This window comes from Cinclus cinclus, chromosome 16 (assembly GCF_963662255.1).
Source record: "Cinclus cinclus chromosome 16, bCinCin1.1, whole genome shotgun sequence".
NCBI classification, from domain to species: domain Eukaryota; kingdom Metazoa; phylum Chordata; class Aves; order Passeriformes; family Cinclidae; genus Cinclus; species Cinclus cinclus.
Window position 1 is genome coordinate 3,406,979 of NC_085061.1, and position 19,400 is coordinate 3,426,378.

Genomic DNA, 19,400 nt, shown 5'->3' on the forward strand with positions numbered 1-19,400 from the left:
TTGTTTGTTAGTCAAGGTTCAGCAGGACCCTTGTCCGCCCTGAAGTGGTGTTTTAATGTGAAGCCAGAAGAACCTGTGTGTTACTGTTTTGGTCAGAGGATAAATAAAAATAGTGGCAGGAGGACTTTTCCTTGTTTATTTTTAATTTGCTGACTCTTCCCTGTGGAAGAGACTGATAAATTATTTTGTACAGAGCAAGTAAGTATTCCAAGATAGGGTATATTGTGATCTTTTTAAGTAAGATAAAAACATTTAATCCTGCAGGTTCTCTTCCAGGGTTGCAGTCCTTCAGAGCTGATGCCATCCTGTGCATGAACCCCAGAACATCTTTGCTGGTGCTCTTGGGTACCACTCTGGGGCTGTGCTGGTGGGCAAGGAGTGTCTTGCTCCCCTCTCAGCACGAATGGCATTTCTGCCAGGCTGCCCACCTTGGCCATTGCCAGGGCACCCAGTGAGCACCCCCTGGCCGTGTCCTGAGCCTCTCTTGCCTCCCCACCCCAGATGTACTCCATCAAATCGGCCATTGAGAACATGGATGCGATGGAGCTGGACTACAGGATGAGGCTGGCGGAGCTGCAGCGGCGCTACAAGGAGAAGCAGCGGGAGCTGGTGAAGCTGCAGCGCCGCAGGGACTCCGAGTAAGTCACAGGCTGCTCACCCAAGTCTTGGTTTTTTTCCAGCTGGGTACTTTCATGGCCTCTTGGCCTGGGAGAGAAAACTGCCCTCCATCCCTCCCTGCCTCCTCTCCACTCCTCTCCTCCTGGTACATCCCGCCAGAGCTTTGCACAGCACACTCCTAGGCTATGTGACACAACAACCTGGTAACTGGTGACTGCAGCTGGGAGACTGTGTTAGAGACAACCTTGGCTTCAGCAGCTCAGTTTAGCAGTTTGGTGGCAGGCGAAGGTTCTGGGTTGGCTCCCGTTCTTGCTTGCTTTCTTTTAATTATTTTCCCTTTTTCTTCTTTTTGGATTTATTTTTATTTTTTTTTTCCCTGTTTGTTTTGCTTTTTGGTTGCAAAATTTGCTTTTGCTTTTGTTTTTTTTTCCTTTGTTGCTTTTTTCCCTTTTTTTTTTTTTTTTTTGTTGCCTTGGTTAACAGTGAAGCGTGTGGTTTTTTTAAAGGGAAAAGCATGACGAGAAAAGTAGAAGCTTGGCGAGAAGAGGCCCTGGAAGGCCCAGGAAGAGGAAACTTGGATCAAGCGCTCTGTCACCCATTAAGGAGAGAGGGAAGAGTGACAGCAAGAGTGGAAAGTAAGGCTGGAATTTGGGGAAGATGGGAACACGGCAGGGTCTCTGCACCAGGGTCTGAGTTGGGGAGAGCATCTCGGATGCAGCGGGGGCTCGTTGTGTTGGCAGGCCAGCCACTGTCCTTACGGTGGGAATGCAGTGCCAGTGTCCTTCCTCCCTGCAGGCAGAGCACATGTCTGGTGTTGGCTGCAGGTAGGACAGGTGGAGTTGAGCGAGGTGATATGGCTGGCAGGGAGCTGTAGGTGAGGTTTTGGAGTTGGGGAGTGTGTCCTCGTGTGCTTTCAGGAGAGCAGATGGTGTAGTCGGGTGCTGCAGAGCCAGTTGCAGGGATGTTGGTGTCAAAAACCAGGAAGGACAGGGCTATTCCAGGTTATCTACTTTGTAGGACCTTTCTGCTGTGTTTCTTCTGTCTTCCTCTCTGTTCCCTGAATCAGTGGGAGTTGGTTTTGCCTGACATCTCTCTTGCAACCATCTGGATTATTTTCCACTGTGCTTTTTTCTCTTTCGCAAGTCCAGCTGCTTTTGTTTGGATCTCACCACTGCTGGCCATCCACCCTACCATAGATGGCCTCTCCAATGGGAAGGCATTTCCAAGCTGCCTCCCTGCATGCCCCATGTTTTTACAAATGTCCTTTTCAAGACTGCAAATCAGATTCAGGTGCCCAGCTCCCACTGACCAATGCTTCTTAAAATCTGTCCTCTTGGCGGCTTTGTGTTTTGCTCTTCGTGTTTGGGTGGCTGGACAGGCTGGAGGCATCCAGAGGAGTTGTGCATGTGTGGGAGTGTGAGGGTGTTGCGTGTGCATATCCCTGGATCACAGGAATGCTGGAGCAGGCTGCTCTGGGAGATGGAGGTGCACCCTCAGCCAGTGTCCAGGGGCTGAGGTGTCAGTTTAGCTGTCTGTGCAGGTCAGCAGAGAGGATAGAGGGAGGGAAAATGCCTGGAAGCTGAGGAGGCTGCCCCATGTCAGTGGCTTTGTGGTGGTGGTCTGACCAACAGGCTTAGTGTGAAGGAGGCAGCATATGAGAACTTGAAATGGAAACTTGGTTGGAATCTTAAGGTGTGCTGACTGATCATCCATCAGAGAGTTACTGGAAATGACTGGGGAGCCGGGAAAGATGTGCTTATAGTCTCACCTACTTCATTTTTTATTTTATTTTCTTATTTATTTACCCTCTCCTTTCCCCACAAATCCCAAAGCAAGTCCAATGACGTAGATCACAAATGTCATTCACAAGGGGCCCAACTTGGAGTCTGGAGCGAGCCAGCCCTTGCAGTGCCTTTGTCCCTCCCTGTCACCCGACGTGGCACTTCCTTGCCACCTCCTGCTCATACCAAAGCAACCAGAGCAAGTGTCTGGGCAGTGAGGCACCTCCCTGGGCCTCAGGAGTCTCTCTCTGCACCTACAGAGTCCATGGAAGTAGAAGTGGGAAAAGACCTTAAGGGCCACCTCAGCTGTCAGTCCTTCCTGTTGCTGCTCTGTACCAAATCAGGCATTTTTTGGTGGCTGTTATTAAGACACCAAGCACTTCCTTTTGGAGAGCACCTTGCAGGTCTCTGATTTCAGGCACCCTCAACTGTCCTGGTGGCCAAGAGTGTGCACAAAGGGCTCCTTGGCTCTGCAGTTTGGTGGAAAACCTTGTCCAAACTGCTGTCACTTCACAGTAGACTTGACTCCCGCTGAGGATCCCCACTGTCTTAGGAGGCATTTAACCTCACTTTTGAGCTTGGTGGGGATCACAGGGAGGAAACCGCCCCCACCTTGACCCATCCTGTGCTTGGCTTGCAGACTGAGCAAGTCCTTGTTGCTCTCTGAAGACTCTGAGACTGGTGAGGGCATGAAGAAGAGGCACAAAGGGGCCCTCCCAGAGGAGGACGAGGATGTGGAGAGCAGCAGTGGCAAGATGAAAGGGAAGAACCCAAGCTGGGAAGAGCATGATGCAGCTCCCAGCTTCTCAAGTGAGGTCAGTGCCCTTGTGGGGAATATGGAGCCACGGGCCAAAAGCCCATCTCTTTCCTGTTTTGCTGGTGTTGGCTTGGACTCCTGATCTTTCAGTTCACATGGGTTTAGATGCTCCTCAAGAGAGGACTGTGTTCAGTGGAGGAGCTAATGTTGGCTTACAGAGGTTGAACCTCTTTGGAAGGCAGCAGAGCCAAGTGCCTTGGAGCCAGCCAGAGCATTCAGTGCTTCACTGGCTCTTAATCCAGAGCAGGGCTTGTCTTACCCCTTTGCCTACTGAGAGAGCACAGGGGAATGGACCTGCTCACTCCTGAAGCAAGGGAGGAATGGGAGAACAACCTTGCTGTTTCAAATGCAGGGTTTTCTTCTGCTCCTGTTGAGGCAATGAGATATTTACTGGAGCTTTAAGCTGCTGATGAAATCCAAAAGGCATGCAGGCAAAGTACTGAGTTAGAGCTGCTGTTATCTAGCTGTAGCACATGTAAAATACATTTGCTTTTTTCAGGAAGCAAGAAAATACTGAAAGGGATGTAACAGCTCTGGCTGTAGTGTAGCTGATGCTCACGCTGAGAGGTATTTGGGGTTTTTTGGCATCCCAGCCTCTGGAGCTGGTTGATTATGTGGAAATCCGTATTTATTTGGCTGGGTCTTGGGTAAAGAAGATTTTTAATCCTTGTGATTTAGAGAGAAGCTTGTAAAACCAACCCAAACATACCCTAAAAACCAGGTGGTGTAGATAAAGAAGAACTCCAAAGTATGTTGTTCTATGAACATATTTCTTTTGGAAGAACATTCAGGTTTTCTAAGTTAATCTTGCAATTCTGTAGTGCTCAGTAAAACTGTACTGTTTGCTTACATCTTCCTCGTCTTCCTCCCTAGAACCATGGTGGGTTATGTCAACTGGGGCTAAGACTATCACCTTGAGGCTTTATTAACTAACTGCATGAGACAGTTTGGAGGGCTAGTAAAATCCCTCAGATCTGCCATGGTATCTGCTCTATGTTCACCTTGTCTCTTCCTTTCGCCTCGGCAGTTAAAGCTCAAAAAGAAGAAGGTGCCATCGGATCAGGAGCAGCTGGCCAGCAAGCTTGACAAGGCCCTGTCTCTCACCAAACAAGACAAGCTCAAATCCCCCTTCAAGTTTGCTGACAGCTCTGGGGGAAAGCTCAAAACCAGTGGAGGTGGCAGCAGGTACCTCCCAGCCCATGAGGCTCTGCCAAGCAAGGAGGAGAAGAGCCTGGCCAAGAACCTGGGCCTGTCATTGAAAACTGCCAAGGAAGGTAAAAACAAAGTGACTGCCAAAATGAAGAAGATGGAGGTGGGGTTAAAAGTCAAAAATCAGCTCAAGGTTTCCCATTCACCAGCAATATCTGAAGTTAGCAGCTACTCCTATAGTAAGTAACCTCTTTTTTATCTCTTCTATCTGTAGGAGGGGTTGTGGTGGGAATTTCTGGCCTATTGAAAGGGGTTTTGCACGAGAGTCTGGTGCTGTTCATGAATGAAAAGTGACCTCCCAGTGACTGCTGCTGCATCTTTGGGGTCAGCATGGGCTGTCTGCCTGTCTGGCTGTCCAAGGGATGCCACGATCACTGTGTTTCTTCCTGACCTGTGTTGTATTCATCATCAGTGGGGAAAAACACTGAAAGCATGTTGCTTTTGGTGGGAGTAGACACTCCTTCTAGCTGTCAGATGAGCATGTGGAGCCACTTCTCTAGGAGGTACTTGACTTTTTGAAGTCCTTGTTGAGTTCAATGGGCTTGGCTTTAGGATTATGTCATGGAATCTGTTGGAAAGGAAAAGCCTGCCAGTGACATTGGTGTTCCTGAGCATCCTCCTGGCCTTTAGTGTCATAGCCTGCTTCCTGGCTGGCTGTTCTTCCCATCTGTCTCATCAGGTTTGTCCCCACCCTACATCAGTGTGATTATTGTTGCTTCTGAACCCAGAGTGTGCCTGAGGTGAAGGCTCCAGCAACTGACCCCAGTTACAGAAGGAAAGATCTGAACTGCTGACAGTGTTGGGAAAACAGTAGAACCAAACATAGGAGAGTCTTTAGCAGTTTAGGCAGACATTGGGGCAGAGTTTATGGTCTGAGACCGTTGTGTAATGGTCTCAGCTCACTTGCACACACATCCTTCCCTTTGCTTACAGCTGTTTAAAGTCATGTTAAAACCTTTATGGGGTGTTTGTGTGCATAACAAATATATCTCCTGGTGCAACACTAGTTCAGAAATTTCACGAATGGGGAAGATGAGCTAGTGACTCTCCAATGGAGCAAATGTTTGGCATGAAATTAGCCATTTATATGGCAAAATAGGACTCATTGTGTCCACTGGCCTTGAACACAGCCTTTGGCTTATTGTGCTGTACCCACTACCCAGCAGTCCTGTTCTTCAGTGTGCTTTAATCCCAAGAGCAGACACATGTCTCCTAAACTGTGGGCTCTGGAGCTAATGGGAAGAGGAATGATGGGCTGTTGCTGGAGCTAAAGCCTTGGCTCATGGCAGAGGGAGCTTTTACAGTGCCCTCACTCTTGGCACTGTGGTTTCATGAACAAAAACTCCCTCCCAGACCTAAGAGAGCTTCTATCTGACCACTGTCCAGTGAGTCTCCTGGGGTAGGAATGTTCCCCTTTGTCAGTCAGGTCTCAGCTCACGATTGCTGTGACTGAGGAAACAGCTCAGCTTTGGTTTTTCAGCTGTGTGCAGGTTGAAGGGAAGGGCCTCAGCCTGTCATTTGGTCACTCAGGCATGCTGAATTTGGGGAGGCAGGTTGAGCATATGGCAGCACCTCCCATGATTGGTGGGCTGCTCATGTGGAGAAGAAGTGGGACTGGTGCCAAGTCCTTCTGCCTCCTGACCTCAGGTTTTTCTACCTGGAGTCTTGAAAACTTTTGGCATAAATCCAAATGGGGGACTGAGCATCTTATTCCCACAAATTTTAAGAGAATTCAGGTGTCCAAAATAATTTGTGTATTTGGGCTTTGAGCCTCCTAAACTTGCCATTCTTCTTGTCTTTTCTCCACAACCCAGTGCAGTGGAGTTGGGGAGTGATGCTGCAATGTCTGTAATGTTGTGGAGCTGAGGGCACGTCCATAAATGGGGAGGTGACAATTTACACCCACCTCTCTTGCATCCATATGCTTTTTGTCCCTCTCATCAGGTGCCAGAGGGGATGGCTGAATAACTTCTCACCACCCACAAGCTTTAGCAGCTTTGTAAAGCCATGATTCACAGACCAGGGAGAGGCTTGGTCCCTGCTCCTTTGTACGTTGTGGAGCATCTGGGGCAGTGTGTTTGGAGTCAGACATTGGGAGTTAGACATCCTGCCTTCTTGGCAGCTCCAACCACACGTGTTGAAAACCTTCTGCCAGAACTGGTTCATGTAGAAAAAGAAACTCAGGTCTAGAGCGTTGAGTATCACCATAGCCAAGACAAATTCAGGTTCATGGTCCAGTGGCTGACAGTTGTTGTGCCTTCAGTGGACATTTTCATAGTGGAAATGTTCACTTCATTTTTCTGCTGCTAAGCTAAAACCACTCCTTGGATCTTAAGGGAGCACAAGGAGGTGGAGGACGTCCGTTCACTACAGAAAGAAGGAAATGTGAATTTCTGTTTGTTGAACGCAAGGCTCTTGATGAAGCAGGGGTGGCCAGTGATGCCACCAAAATCCCCAAACCCCCATTCAGCGATGTAACGCTCTTCCCACCCGCTTTGACCGCAGATACGGACTCGGATGAGGAGGAGGAGGAGGAGGAGGAGGAGGAGGAGGGATCCCTGAGGGACGAGTGGCCAGCGCAGCCCCCGTCCGCCGCCAAGCCGCGGCCGCCCGGCCTGTACAGCTCGATGGCCAGGAAGGGCGGCCGGGCGGCCGGCGGCCCCAGGGCGGCCCCGCGCGGTGCGGTCATGGCCGGGCGGCCGCTGAGGCCGAAGGCGGCGGCGGCGGGGCGGAAGCAGCCATTCTGCCTGCTGCTGAGGGAAGCCGAGGCGGGATCTTCCTTCAGCGACTCCTCGGAGGACTCGTTTGATCAAGGTTATTAATTTATAGCAAACGCACCCCCAAGCGCGCCCCGTGTGGGAGCGGGGTGGGGCTGAGGGGCCTGGCGGGCCGGGGTCAGCCATTTTGATGGTCGGAGCCAGGGCGGCCATCTTTGTCCTTGGCAGCGTAGCCTGCTTTATCACCCCAATGGTTATTTTTTAATCCTTTTTGTATCTGTATCGTTGTGATATTTTTACTGGCTGGCTCTTTTAGAGCTTTTATATCCACTGGGTTTTAGTGTCCACCTGTCCCTGCTTTCCTGTTCCCTTCCTCCCTTCAGTTTTAGCCTCACTTCTTTCCTTGCTGCCACCACCACCATTATATTATTATTATTACTATTATTATTATTATTATTATTTTACTTATTATTATTATTTTGCTTTGGCATGAGCCTTGTCGAAGTTTGAAAGGAGCTTTTTAAATTGCTTTCCTTTTTTCCTCCTTTTCCCCCTTTTTCCCCTCCTTTATTATTTTCCCCTCTTGTTTCTTACCCCCTTTTCTTTTTCCTTCCTTTTCCCCATTTTCTTTTGTTCCCCTCCCCTCTTTATTTTTTTCTTTTCTTTTTTTTTTCTCTTTTTTTTTTTATTACCGGGGTACTGTTGTGTGGCCGTGTGACTTGATGTTTGTACTGCAATTTGGTTTACCAAGCTTTATTAAACATACCGAGTTCATTTTTAACTAAACCTGTGTACCTTGTCTCTCTTGCTGTGTCTCTTATCAGGCGATTAGGTTGCTGCTTCACTCCATCCTGCTCTGCATCCCCCTCCTGCTCCCACTCCCCATCAGTAGAACTGGAATTAACCTAGTCTGGGGTACTCTCTATTATTCAAATATCCCTGCTGCCTTTGTCCAGATAAAGCCTAGGCTTCCCCCTTTTCCCCCCAACCCCTTTAAGTTAATTTTTTTTTTTTTTTGTTCAACCATTTTTGGTTTTATCTTTCTCAGTTTGTTTCCTGGTAGACTCTCTCCCAGCAGGCACATAAAACATGGAGGCACTGAGTCCTTGTTGCTGCTGCAGGAAGGTGCGAGGTGTATTTAACAGCTAGAAATTTTTCTTTTTAATTTTTTAAAATGTAAATATCAAGTTTTTGTGTCTTTTTGGATGGTAGGTTTTTTTTTCAGATGCCCAGACATAACCCACGGTCCTCAAGGATGAGGCAATTACTGCATTAAATTTGACTCTGCAGTTTCCCTCCCTCACCCTCGCCCCAATTTTTTTCTTGCAGCTTTTTTTTTGTCAGCCTGTCATTAGTACTTCAGTGGGAAAAGAGATTACTTGAGACTTTTCCTCCAGAGACACAAGGGGTTTCTGTTTTAGAGCACACTCATTAAATAATAATCATGGGGAAAGGTCATTTTAATGAGCCCTCAGCTCCCAAAAGAAAGTAGCTCAGCTGGGCTGAATGCAAAGCAAGAGCATCCCCAGTTGTTATCTAAGTTACATGGCAGAGCTGGATGTAGCCCAGCAAAAACCTTTTAGTGTTTTACACTGCTCAGGGCTGTTAATTGAAAAACAGGGCTGGATAGTTTGGCTTTGTTGTTTGTTTTTTTTTTTTCCCTCTCTTCTGAGTTTTTTAGTTTTTTTGATGTTAATTTCCTCCGTGCACCTGTTTGGTTTTTCTTCCCTCCAAACCCAACCTCCAAAGAAAGACAATTAAAGCTAAAAAAAAAAAAAAAAAAAAAAGTTATCAAACACGGCAGAAAGATACAGAATGTTGATTTGGTTTATGTTGATTTGGTTTGATGTGGCTCTGGGCTGGACCTACCAATACATTACAAAGAAAACCCAAAAGAGAAACACGTGTCAAAAAGAAAAATTGTTCTTTAGAGAATTCAAAAAGTTGTGGTGATAGTGGATTTTATGTAAGGCTGAGGTTGCCTCATTTCCATGAAGAGTCTGCGTTAACTTCCATTCTTCCCTCCCTTGTTCCTTCCTGCATCTTTTCTTTGTTTTGCTGCTGTTGGAAATTGTGAGGATATCAATCCCTTTTAGGTGCCAAGTTCTTGAGGGGGGTTTGGGGTTTGCTTTTTGGTTTTGCTCCAGGTAAGCAGAGAGGTAACTTGTCCCTTTGTCTATTTTTCAAGTAACCTGTCTGCTTTATTTGAAAAAAATGAACTAAAAATCCCAGTTTTATGGGATAAAATCTGGGGAGGGAAGGTGGTACCGGGAGGAGGTTGGGGAATCTGGAACAAATGGGGAAATGCATTGTAAATCCCACTGGGGTGTCATTTAATGGTGGGGAAACCAAAGATGCAAAACCCCCTGGGGTGGGAGGTGGGTAGGGAGAGGGAGGCGGGAAGGGATTATTGGTTACAATTTTGGGGGTTTTTTTTCCTGCAAATGAATTTTTTTTTGGTTTTTTTTTGGTTTTTTTTTTTTTTTTTTTTTCTAATCAGAAACATTTCTTGAAGGGATATTTGGGTAATAGGGTTTCTAATGGCTTTCCCTGAATACTAAACCAATTAATAACCTCAGCTTTTCTAGAAGTGCTCGCTTTCTCCTTGCAGCTGCTTGACCAACCCTTTCACCCCTGCCCCTATCCATGATGCTTTGAATGTCTGTGTCGGTCTCTTGCATTTGCTCTCACGCTGCACTAAAGAAGCAAAGTGGTTGGCTGGTTGTAGGGCAGACACTTCTCAGCGAGGGTCACTAGCCATGAACCTGAACCTTGACCATTGTTATGTAGGTAGGCAAAATAACTTTTCTTTATGTCATCTGTCAGCCTCAGACGTTTCGATGTTGCCTCCATGAATAATGACACGTAGCTCTTTGCATTCTCTTGGTTATTTTAATTTTGAAAATGATTGCTGTCCGCTTTCAACTTTCCTCTGTCCATGAAGAGTCTCACATGGAGGGTTTGCACGCTGTGTGTGTGTTTGAGGACTCCAGAAATGCTTTGCTGTTTGCAGAACTACTCTTGGAGAACAGCTTGACCCAACTGGGACAAGGATTTGCAGATGAGTCCAGGATGCAAACCTCAGAGGTTTCTGGGCCACGGTGCAGAAATGTCCTTGTCAGGGATATTGCCTGGCCCTGCAGTATCTGTGTCAAAGGTGGGATCAGCTGCAGGAAGACTTATTTTCTGTCATCTTTGACATAGGTGTTGAGGGGACACGCTGCTTTCTTACTGACCAAACATCACATTGCCATTCTGATAAGAGGCAGAGCTTGTGGTTTTTAATCCAGTCACCTTGGAGAGGAATCTGCTAATGTGGGCTAAAGCCCACCAGGATAGGTAGTTCCTTGAGCTTTCTGAAAACAAAGACCTCTAAGTCCTCCTCCTCCATACTCTGTTTTCATTAAAAATTTAGTGCCTCCTTCCTTGTTCTTGTTTTCCTGACTTGGAGGATGATTTTGCCCCAATTAAAAAAAAAAAAAAAAAGCAATGAGGGGTAACCAGTTTCCTACACATTCCCATGTGATAGGTGTAGTATTTTTTAATTTTTCATAAGCACTTCTGGAGTCAGTTCAGCACAGCACATGGAGGGGGAAAATCTTCCAATGATGAGAACTGGCTTATTTGGAAAAAAAAAAAAAGGTACAGTTTTAAATTGGACACTCAAAAAAATTAACCTCCAGAATTTGGACAGATTGCAGAAATCAGATGTCAATGACCCAGTAGCTGTCTAAAGTCTGCCTGTACTTAGCCTGCTTTGTATGCTGTAGACCTGCTTGGTGTTATGAGAAAATCATGCTATTTATTTTTACAATGTGAAATGACTGTTTTAAGTGTGTGTTTTTACTCCCTCCCTTCCCCAGCCTTTCCTCTTCACACCCCCTCAACCTGTCTTGTTACATACATCAGTCTCTGAAAACCAAATTGCTTAACCAGTTTCTGTTCATCATTAACAAATCTTCATTTACTGCTCTCCTACAGTAAAATACCATGGCATCTTAGCTGTTAAAAGCAGTGAGAAAACTTAGTATTCTCAACCGAGTTTGGGTTTTAATTCAGTGTAGGTAAAAAGCAAAATAATCTTTGGCTCCAGTTTATCTTGCATCAGTAGCATTTAAATATGAATGTATTGTTTGTTTTGGCTGTGGAGCTGTATGTACACGTGTGGTTGCATGTGTGGGTATGTACACATATACATGCTCTTAAAAATGTCAATTAGAAAAGGTATTTTTAACTTTGAGCATTTTTTTCCCTTACCCTCTCTCAGCATTAACAGAATTACCATTGAAGGAAAAAAAACCATTTTTTAAAACGTCTTTTTTCCTCGTTGCTAGCTAAAAACCACCTTTTCAGGACAAAAAAAAAAATATTGAGGCTTCAATTGTGTAAAGGCATCTGTGCACAGTTAATTTTAAACCCACACATAGTTTGGGTACAGTAGGAGTAAAACTCCTTCCCATTAAATACAGGCACCAGTCTCTCCAAGGAGCCATACAGATGGACAGAGAGCACCAGCAGCTTACTTTGCCACCACGGCCAGAAGTTTGGGGACTCACTTTTAGAAGCATGTGGGCTTGGAGCAGAGCCCCAAATGTCTTCTTTTTGCTTGATTTGTTACTTTTTTGTCCCTTGGAAGATCAGAAAGAAGAGGAGAAGGGTTTGTGTTGTGCATGTGGAGTGGGGTTAGCAAGATCCTTCCCTGCCATGAGAGGTGGAGGAGGATAGATCTGTGCTGTGAATGTGTTAAAATGGGGTTATTTTCAGGCTGGAAATTGTACCTCCTGCAGATGAAAATATAAGTGTTGTGGTAAAAATGCTGACAAGGGACTGTCTTGAGTTGTCTTTCTGTAGTGTGGTGCTGTGTATGAGCAGGAGGCTGCAATAACCACCAGGCCCCTCATTGTATTGTGTATTTTCTGTAGCCTGATGAACAGCCACTGCCATCCTGGCTCTTAAATCTGTTCTGCCTGAGTACCCCTGAAGTACTGGAGCTGCTGGGCACCCTTTTGCCCTTGCATGTGAAGGGATGGTGCTGCTGGGCAGTTGATGTGGCTGAGCCATTGGGGCTGGACTGCTCATGGAGAGATTTTCCTGCAAACTTTCCCCTTTTTTCCCCTTCTCCATTTTCCTCCCCAGCTTGTAGCTGAGCCACTCTGCTCAGCCACCTCTCAGGTCTGGCATGAGGGGCTGTACAGGTTGATTTTTTTCTTTTTTTCTCCCCTGATTTTGCTGAAAATTGCTGAATTTCAGAGCTAAATGGGATGGATGGAGAAGGTTTCACTACCCCACAGGGTGTCACTGAAAACAGGCATGGTTTTGCTGCTTTTCAGGTGGTTTTCATGTCTCAGAATAAAATTCATCTGGATTTGCTTGCTCTTTGGCAAAACGTGGTACAAAAAGAGCTGTTGTGCCCCATTTTCTGGTAGGGGAAAGAATCTGATCCCAATCTGCTGGATTTTTTTTTTTTTTTAATGTGGATTTTATGCAAGGAGCGAACAAGCCTGTGGATTTCTTGGTATTGAGTGTAGGTTTAGTAGCATTTTTATATCACAAGGAACAAGTTTGAGCAATTGAAATGGGGAAGGAATTTTTATGCAGTTAAAAATTAGTATTCTGTGACTATCAGAGATAAACCATCCATGTTAAAAAAAGCAAAAAAAGCTGCCCGTTATCTCAGTTGATAAAATACAAGGATGAGAACATTGTTTTCTGATATTCCTGTTCTTTCTAATATCATGGAAAAATAACACTTATGTTACTATATTTTTTTTTCTGAGCAACCAAGTGTTGAGGACATTTTCATTTATCCCAGAGGGCATATGTGAAAAGAAAAGGATTTTCATGTTCATTCCAGCTCATTTTGAAGGGATCTGGTTTCTCATTTCGCTGGATTTCAGACACAAGGGTAGTAGCTGGTAGGAGCTGGGGAGTGGGCTAAGAACAGGGCTCGTGCTCGTGGTGGAAATTTTCCAGCAGCCTCAATGATCCTACTTAAGCCCTCAATTTCAAGAGAAATGAAATATCTTTCCCAGACCCGCTTTTCACAGTTAAATATATATATATATATATATATATTTATAGATCTGGGTGCTCATATATGTGTGTGTGTAAGTTTGTGTGTGTGGTATATGTGCATTTGTCAAGTGGCTTGCTCACCAGCACTCACTGGATGAGATGCTGTTAAAAGTAATTGCCTCTGAGCTGCTGACAGACTCTTGGGAAGTGCTGTAGAGAGGGAGAGGTGCCACTCTTGGAGCATCTACCCCCAAAATACCTGCTGTGTACACACCCTAGAGGAAACCCTCAGCCCACTGCTCTGCAGGTGTCAGCCAGGGCAGGCAGTGAGGCTCATTTCTTTGCCAGAATTAGATTTTGGCTGTGGGCAGCTCTTCCTGCCTGTGCTGAGCCAGGCTTCCCTATGCTGAGCTGTAGAGAGGGAAATGAAAGGCACAGAGAGAGTTCTGAGGCAGGATGTTCAAACACTGCTCCTTGTCTCCAGCACTACCTACACTTTCCTCCCTTATGCATTCCAATTCCATTGCTTTCGAATTATTATTTCTCCCCCCCTCTTTGCATTTTTGCTTCCTGCCCCTTCTCCTCCCTGTGTCCCCCTTGCCTCCTGCCATGGCACAGGCTGCTCTCTGGTATTCCCCTTCCATGCTGATCTCTGGTTCTGATTACACTAATGGATTTCTTTATGGAGGAAGTGTTGGTGGGAGGGAGGGGAATCCCACAGCTCCCAGGTTGGGATTTTCAAAGGAATGAAGCTTTTAATTCCTCCTGAAAGCTGTAGGGAAGGGGTGCCTGGCATCCTTTTAAAATCTGCCAAGACCCTGCTCTTCCCTCCCTTGCCCTGAGTGGGTCTTTGCCGTACCCTGTACTGCTGTGTCCTTCCAGGGTGGTGGCAGGCAGGGTGACACCAACTCTATGGCTACAAGGACACGTGTGTGCCCATGGCCAGCGTCTTGTGGCTCAGTCCTGGGTGGCTCAGTGCCACTTAGATGGGCACAGAGCAGCAGGAGAGTTGCGCTTCGGGTTGGGAGTGTGGCTGGTGCACAACTCTGTGAGACTTGTAATGGGCTCCCTGTTCTCTGCGTGCCAGATTCCAGCTCGGAGGAGGAGGAGGACGATGACGAGGAGGAAGAGGAGGATGCAGAGGACTATGGCACGGATGGCACGGACAGGCTGTCATCACCTGCCCTCGATGAGAGTGGCCTGGGCCTTCTGGCCAGGTTTGCTGCCAGCGCCATGCCCAGCCCCATCGTTCCCCCTCCGCTCTCCATCATCCAGCTGGAGGCCAAGCAGAAGGCGAAGAAGAAGGAGGAGAGGCAGAGCCTGATGGGTGAGTTCTGTGGTGTGGGGTGCTGCTGTAGGGGCAAGATGGAAGGTTTGGGAGGTCCTAGCTGTGCTGCAAGAGAGCAGGTTGTGTACCCTGACACTGAGCTGCCCTTTCTTTGCTTTGGCTGCTTGGTCCCGATGCTGAGGGTGGAGAAAGTGACCTGATAGGGAAACAAAAACCAGTCACGGACATGGCAGGTTAGCAGCTGCAGCTGTGGCTTCCCTAGAGACAGTTGTGGCTTTGTAAAATTTCCTCTTTTCCTACTTGGCAAATTCTCAACAAGACATGCTGCAAAGGCAAGCAGTGGGATGCTGCATCCCCTTGGACAGAGTGCAGAAGGCAGTGAAGTGCTGTTAAATTTTAGGGAAGGAAGCATGTGCTAAATGCAGCTCATCTTGGATACCCAAGGGAAGCACAGACACCCAGGCAGAAGAAAAACTCTTTCCATCAGCCCTTCCCATCAACTTCCTTATAGAAACAAGCCAGCAAGACTTGAAAAAAGCATTCCTTCCTCTGCTTATGTGTTCGCAGTGCCAGAATCTGGGTTTCTGCCCTGCCTCTGTCTCAGATTGAATGTGTTGAGAGTTTCATTTCCTCCCCTCCCCATGCCCTGCTGCACAAGTGCCCATTGGTGACATTGTTCTTGGTCAGACAGATCTATATGGGTTCCATTTATAAATTCTCTATTAATATTTATTAAGTGATAATGGAATTTATAGCATGCTTCAGAATGGAAAATGATGTCCTCCTCAGGAGCCTGGCTTGTTTTAGCACTGTTTCCATGCTATATTAGGCTTTTGCCAACTTGTTCCAACAGCCTCTGCTAAGAATTTATTGTCTTGTAACCTGCCCTCCTTGAAACTGGAAGCATCTAGAAATTACCTCATGCAGTGCTGAGGGAGGAGAAGGAGTGTTTTAATTTCCAGTGGGTTTTTCATTTTGAGCCTTGCCAGCTTTGTTTTTGACATGCTGGCTCTTTTTCTCTTCATGCTGGGGCTGTCTTGGGAAGAAGGTTGAGTAGAAGATGAGAACAATTTCCTGCAGGCTGAATTAACCCAGGGGTGTGAGTGTATTTGAGAGAAGGACCAAGAAAACATGCTTTCCTTGGTTGTGCCATGTACATTTTCATTTTCATCCACGTGGATGTTGTTTGCCTGCCTCCTGCCCGTGTTGCTGGGTCTGTAGGTGCTGCCTCAGTTTCTCTTCTGGCCCTGGAAACATGATCTTGCTTTCCTTTATCAGGTTCAGGGGAACACAGTGATGGTGGGGAACCTTCAAGTAATCTCAGCATTACTACAGTATTTCAGGCCTCTGGGTACTGCTGTGTTCATGGTGCTGAGCAGAGGCCAATGTGAGGGGAATTCCATTTGCCACAGACAAAAGATCATTTACCTCTCTTGACTTTAAGGGGACTACTCGAGCCAATAAAAAGATCTGTGGTGTCTGTTGGCCAATGGGAAAAAATAAGCTTGAAATACGGGTTTATTCCATTTGTTAAAAGACATTGTTCTCTTGAAACAAAGGTGAAACTGGAGAGGGCTCCCAGCCAGGAGGGAAGGAGGGATCAGCTTGTGGGGTTTATGCTTGGTTTCAGCTGAGCAGCTCCTTTTTGAGGAGGGGCAATGCTAAAGTATCTTTTCTCTTCAGAGCTTCCCTGCAGGGTTTTGCTTGTGTGAGAAGGGAGTAAATGGAGGCAGGGAACACACTGAACCATTCTGCCTGAATCATTGGGCTCTGGTTTGGAGCAAGGCAGGCTTACTTCCAGGGAATTTCCACAGTGTTTTATGGCTCAGAAATGGAGGTCTGAGGGATGTGGGGATTGGAAAAGGGAGCAAGCAAGAGCTCTGTTGAACAGGCACAGCATCTTCCTTGGAGCCCAGAAGTTTCCAGCAGGATGTGTCCACTCTTGGCTCAGCCAGGGCTTTGACTGATGCTTCAATCCTTTGCACCTAGGGACAGAGTTCGAGTACACCGACTCGGAGAGCGAGATCAAGATCAGGAAGAAGTCTCCTTCAGGGCTGCTGCGTGGGAAGAAGGGGCCGCTGGAGTCCAGCAGCATCCCGCCAAGCCAGGCCCCCAGCAGCCTTGACTCCGCATCTGGGAGCGCTGACAAGGCCAAGCTGGGCTCTGAGAAAGGTCGCAAGCTGAAGAAATTCAAATCCCCTAAGGACTTGAGCTTTGAGTTTGGGCTGGAGGCCAGCGATGATGACCTGTGGAACCGGCGCCGCAGCGAGCGGATCTTCCTCCACGACGCCACCACGTCCTCGGCCATGCTGACATCCACGGCGCCTGCCAGCTCCACCCCTGTCTCCAAACCTGGACGCTGTGGCAAGGGGGCTCCCATGAGCCCCAAGAAGGAGAGCAGCAAGGGGAAGGAGAGGAAGGAGCTGAACAAGGTGAGGAAAGTGCTGGCCAGATTGGTGTTGGGATGCTTGGGAGCCAAGGGTGAGGGGAAGGCATTTAACGCCATTAAGGCAGAGGAGAGTTGAGTCCTGCCTCTGCAGTTTTTTGGGTGCCCCTTGTCACCCCTGTCAGCCCCATGTACACCTGGAGGCTCTGTCAGACTTGGATCTGACTTGAATGGGGCTGGTTATTCTGTCACTCTCCATGTCCCAGATCCATTCTGTTTGGGTGGCCGAAGTCGATGATGCTGCATTAAAACAAATCCTGCGAAATCTCTCTTCCATTCTCTGCATGAATGTGTCCTCTTGCTTGGCCCCAGACTGGCCTTCAAGGCTGTTCACCTTTTATATGGTGACTTCTGAGGTCTGTCCCTCGCTGGGGTGACAGTGGTCTCTGGGTTAGTGGCTTTTCATCTGAGCTGAATGCTTGGCTCCCTCTGGCTCCAGTTCAGTTCATGGTAGTGTTATGGAAGAACACTGATGGGGGGAGAGTTAAACAAGTTAGTTGTGACATGAGGCCAACTGGGATCTTCTTGGAGCTCTTTGGAGGAAGATTTGATGGGCAGGAGTTGCTGCCCATTTCCAGGCAAATTAAAAGCAGAGCTGGGAGATACAGGATGTGATTTGGGCAGTGAACTAACTGCTGGCTGAACATAATCCTACTTGTGCACAGTCTGCCTTGCTCCACCTTTTCCCTTTCCTTGGACCCAGATCTTTACCAATCTTCTCTTTACTGATTGAAGTGTTTTGTTTTTTAGCAGCGGAAGAAGGGTAAAGAAACACCCTGCTGCTCCTCCTCCTCATCCATGTCTCCTCCTGGCATCCTCAGCTCCCCTTCTGATGTTCGGGTCAGCCTGGCAAGTGCCCTGGGCTCCACCAAGAAGAGCAAAGCTAAGGTGAAAGCCAAGGAGGTGAAAAAAGAGGTGAGGGACTGGTTCTAGTGTGGATGGACTGGAGTGTGGCTGGCAGAGCCCTGCTGTATCCTGGACTGTTGCAATGTGAGGGAGGGAAAAGAGAGGTGCAGGTTTTGCTGGGTGTGTTATAGGCAAAGTGCTGGTTTGAGAAGCTTAAAATCCAAGGGAGACTCTCAAGATAGTACCTGCTGCTACCATCTGGTGTTCATTTGCTTTTATCCCCCAAGTTAGTGAGCAGGCAGGATTTTTCTAAGGCTGCCACGGGGTGGAGGGAGAGCTTGCATGGACAGCAAGGACCAAGGAGATGGTGATAGAGTAGCCTTGCTCAGCACTGGGTCACAGCTGGTTCCTGCTCCACTGCTGTAGCCTGTCATCTCTCCTAACACACACTGCTGTCTTCTAACATGATTTTTCTGTGTGATGCTTATGGTCTGTGTGTAACAGCAAGGAAAGATCATGGAGATTGGAGAACAAATAGGAGCAATGCCTGGTGCCTGTTCAGTGAAGGCAGAGGCTCAGAAGCACTGTGGTGAATTCAGGACAAAACTACAGCTCCACAGCATCTTTCTCAACCTCCAAAAGTGAGGATGTGGAGAACAGCTTTTGGTCAGCTGCTGGTGATTCCTGGGGATAAAGGCAGCAAAAAGTTTGAGTACGCCCACTTAACTGTTTGTGAGATGAACTTTTCTGAGAATGGAGGCAGGTTTGTCCCGATATCCTCAGGTTATTTTTGCTGGAGGAAGGTGAGATGGGATCAGGTTGTTTCCTGTGGTGATCCGGCTGATGTGCTGCTTGCTCTCCTGCAGAATCGAGGGAAAGGAGGAGCTGTCAGCAAGCTCATGGAGAGCATGGCAGCAGAGGAGGATTTTGAACCCAACCAAGACAGCAGCTTCTCAGAGGATGAGAACATCCCACTGAGCATGCTGGTTGAGAGGCCACCCACACCAGGTAAGGGCAGGATTTTACAGGTAGAGAAGCTGGGCAGCTTTCCTAGGGCTGCTCAGAGGACAGCTGTGCTGCTTTCATACTTTCCTCAACCAAAGCCATGAATCTTTGGGGTGGAGATACCACTATTTCAGCCAATTCAATAAAAACTAAACCTGATCTGCACGGCTTACTGACTACTAGTTGAAGCCCAGTCTCTGAGTTGCCCTATTTTCATTTACTGGTAATGATGTTATTATTACCAAGAGAGGGGACAGTGATGCTGGGAATCTTGATGTTTCCTTCTCCCCTCACTGTCTCTTTCCCGTGTGTGGTGCTCTCTAATCCCCATCTGGCTCCAACACCTCACAGCTCCCCGCTCCTGCATCATTGACAAGGATGAGCTGAAGGATGGCCTGCGTGTCCTCATCCCCATGGATGACAAGCTGCTCTATGCTGGGCATGTCAAGACAGTGCATTCACCAGACATGTGAGTTGAGGGGCTGCCGTATCCACCTGGGATCTGCTAGGAAATGAGGACAGAGCTGCTGCACGGATCAGTTTGGGGGTTGTGTAGAGCTGGCTGCCCAGAGACTGACAGTGTCTGGCAGGGAGGGAAGGAGAGTTCACTCTGGTTTATCAGCACTGAGGGAAATCCAATTATCTCTCATTAAGTGCT

The 19,400-nt window shown here is 47.4% G+C and overlaps 1 protein-coding gene across 1 annotated transcript in view; it reads left to right on the forward strand.

Moving 5' to 3' along the window:
* TNRC18 (trinucleotide repeat containing 18) overlaps window positions 1–19,400 on the forward strand; it is a 56,086-nt gene that overhangs the window by 27,566 nt on the left and 9,120 nt on the right. Inside the window, exons 11-20 of the mRNA XM_062503304.1 lie at window positions 502–638; window positions 1,125–1,253; window positions 3,040–3,214; window positions 4,244–4,604; window positions 6,931–7,239; window positions 14,245–14,484; window positions 16,435–16,877; window positions 17,642–17,806; window positions 18,604–18,745; window positions 19,094–19,211. Coding sequence (XP_062359288.1) covers window positions 502–638; window positions 1,125–1,253; window positions 3,040–3,214; window positions 4,244–4,604; window positions 6,931–7,239; window positions 14,245–14,484; window positions 16,435–16,877; window positions 17,642–17,806; window positions 18,604–18,745; window positions 19,094–19,211 — 2,219 coding nt within the window. The remainder of the gene's footprint in view (window positions 1–501; window positions 639–1,124; window positions 1,254–3,039; window positions 3,215–4,243; window positions 4,605–6,930; window positions 7,240–14,244; window positions 14,485–16,434; window positions 16,878–17,641; window positions 17,807–18,603; window positions 18,746–19,093; window positions 19,212–19,400) is intronic.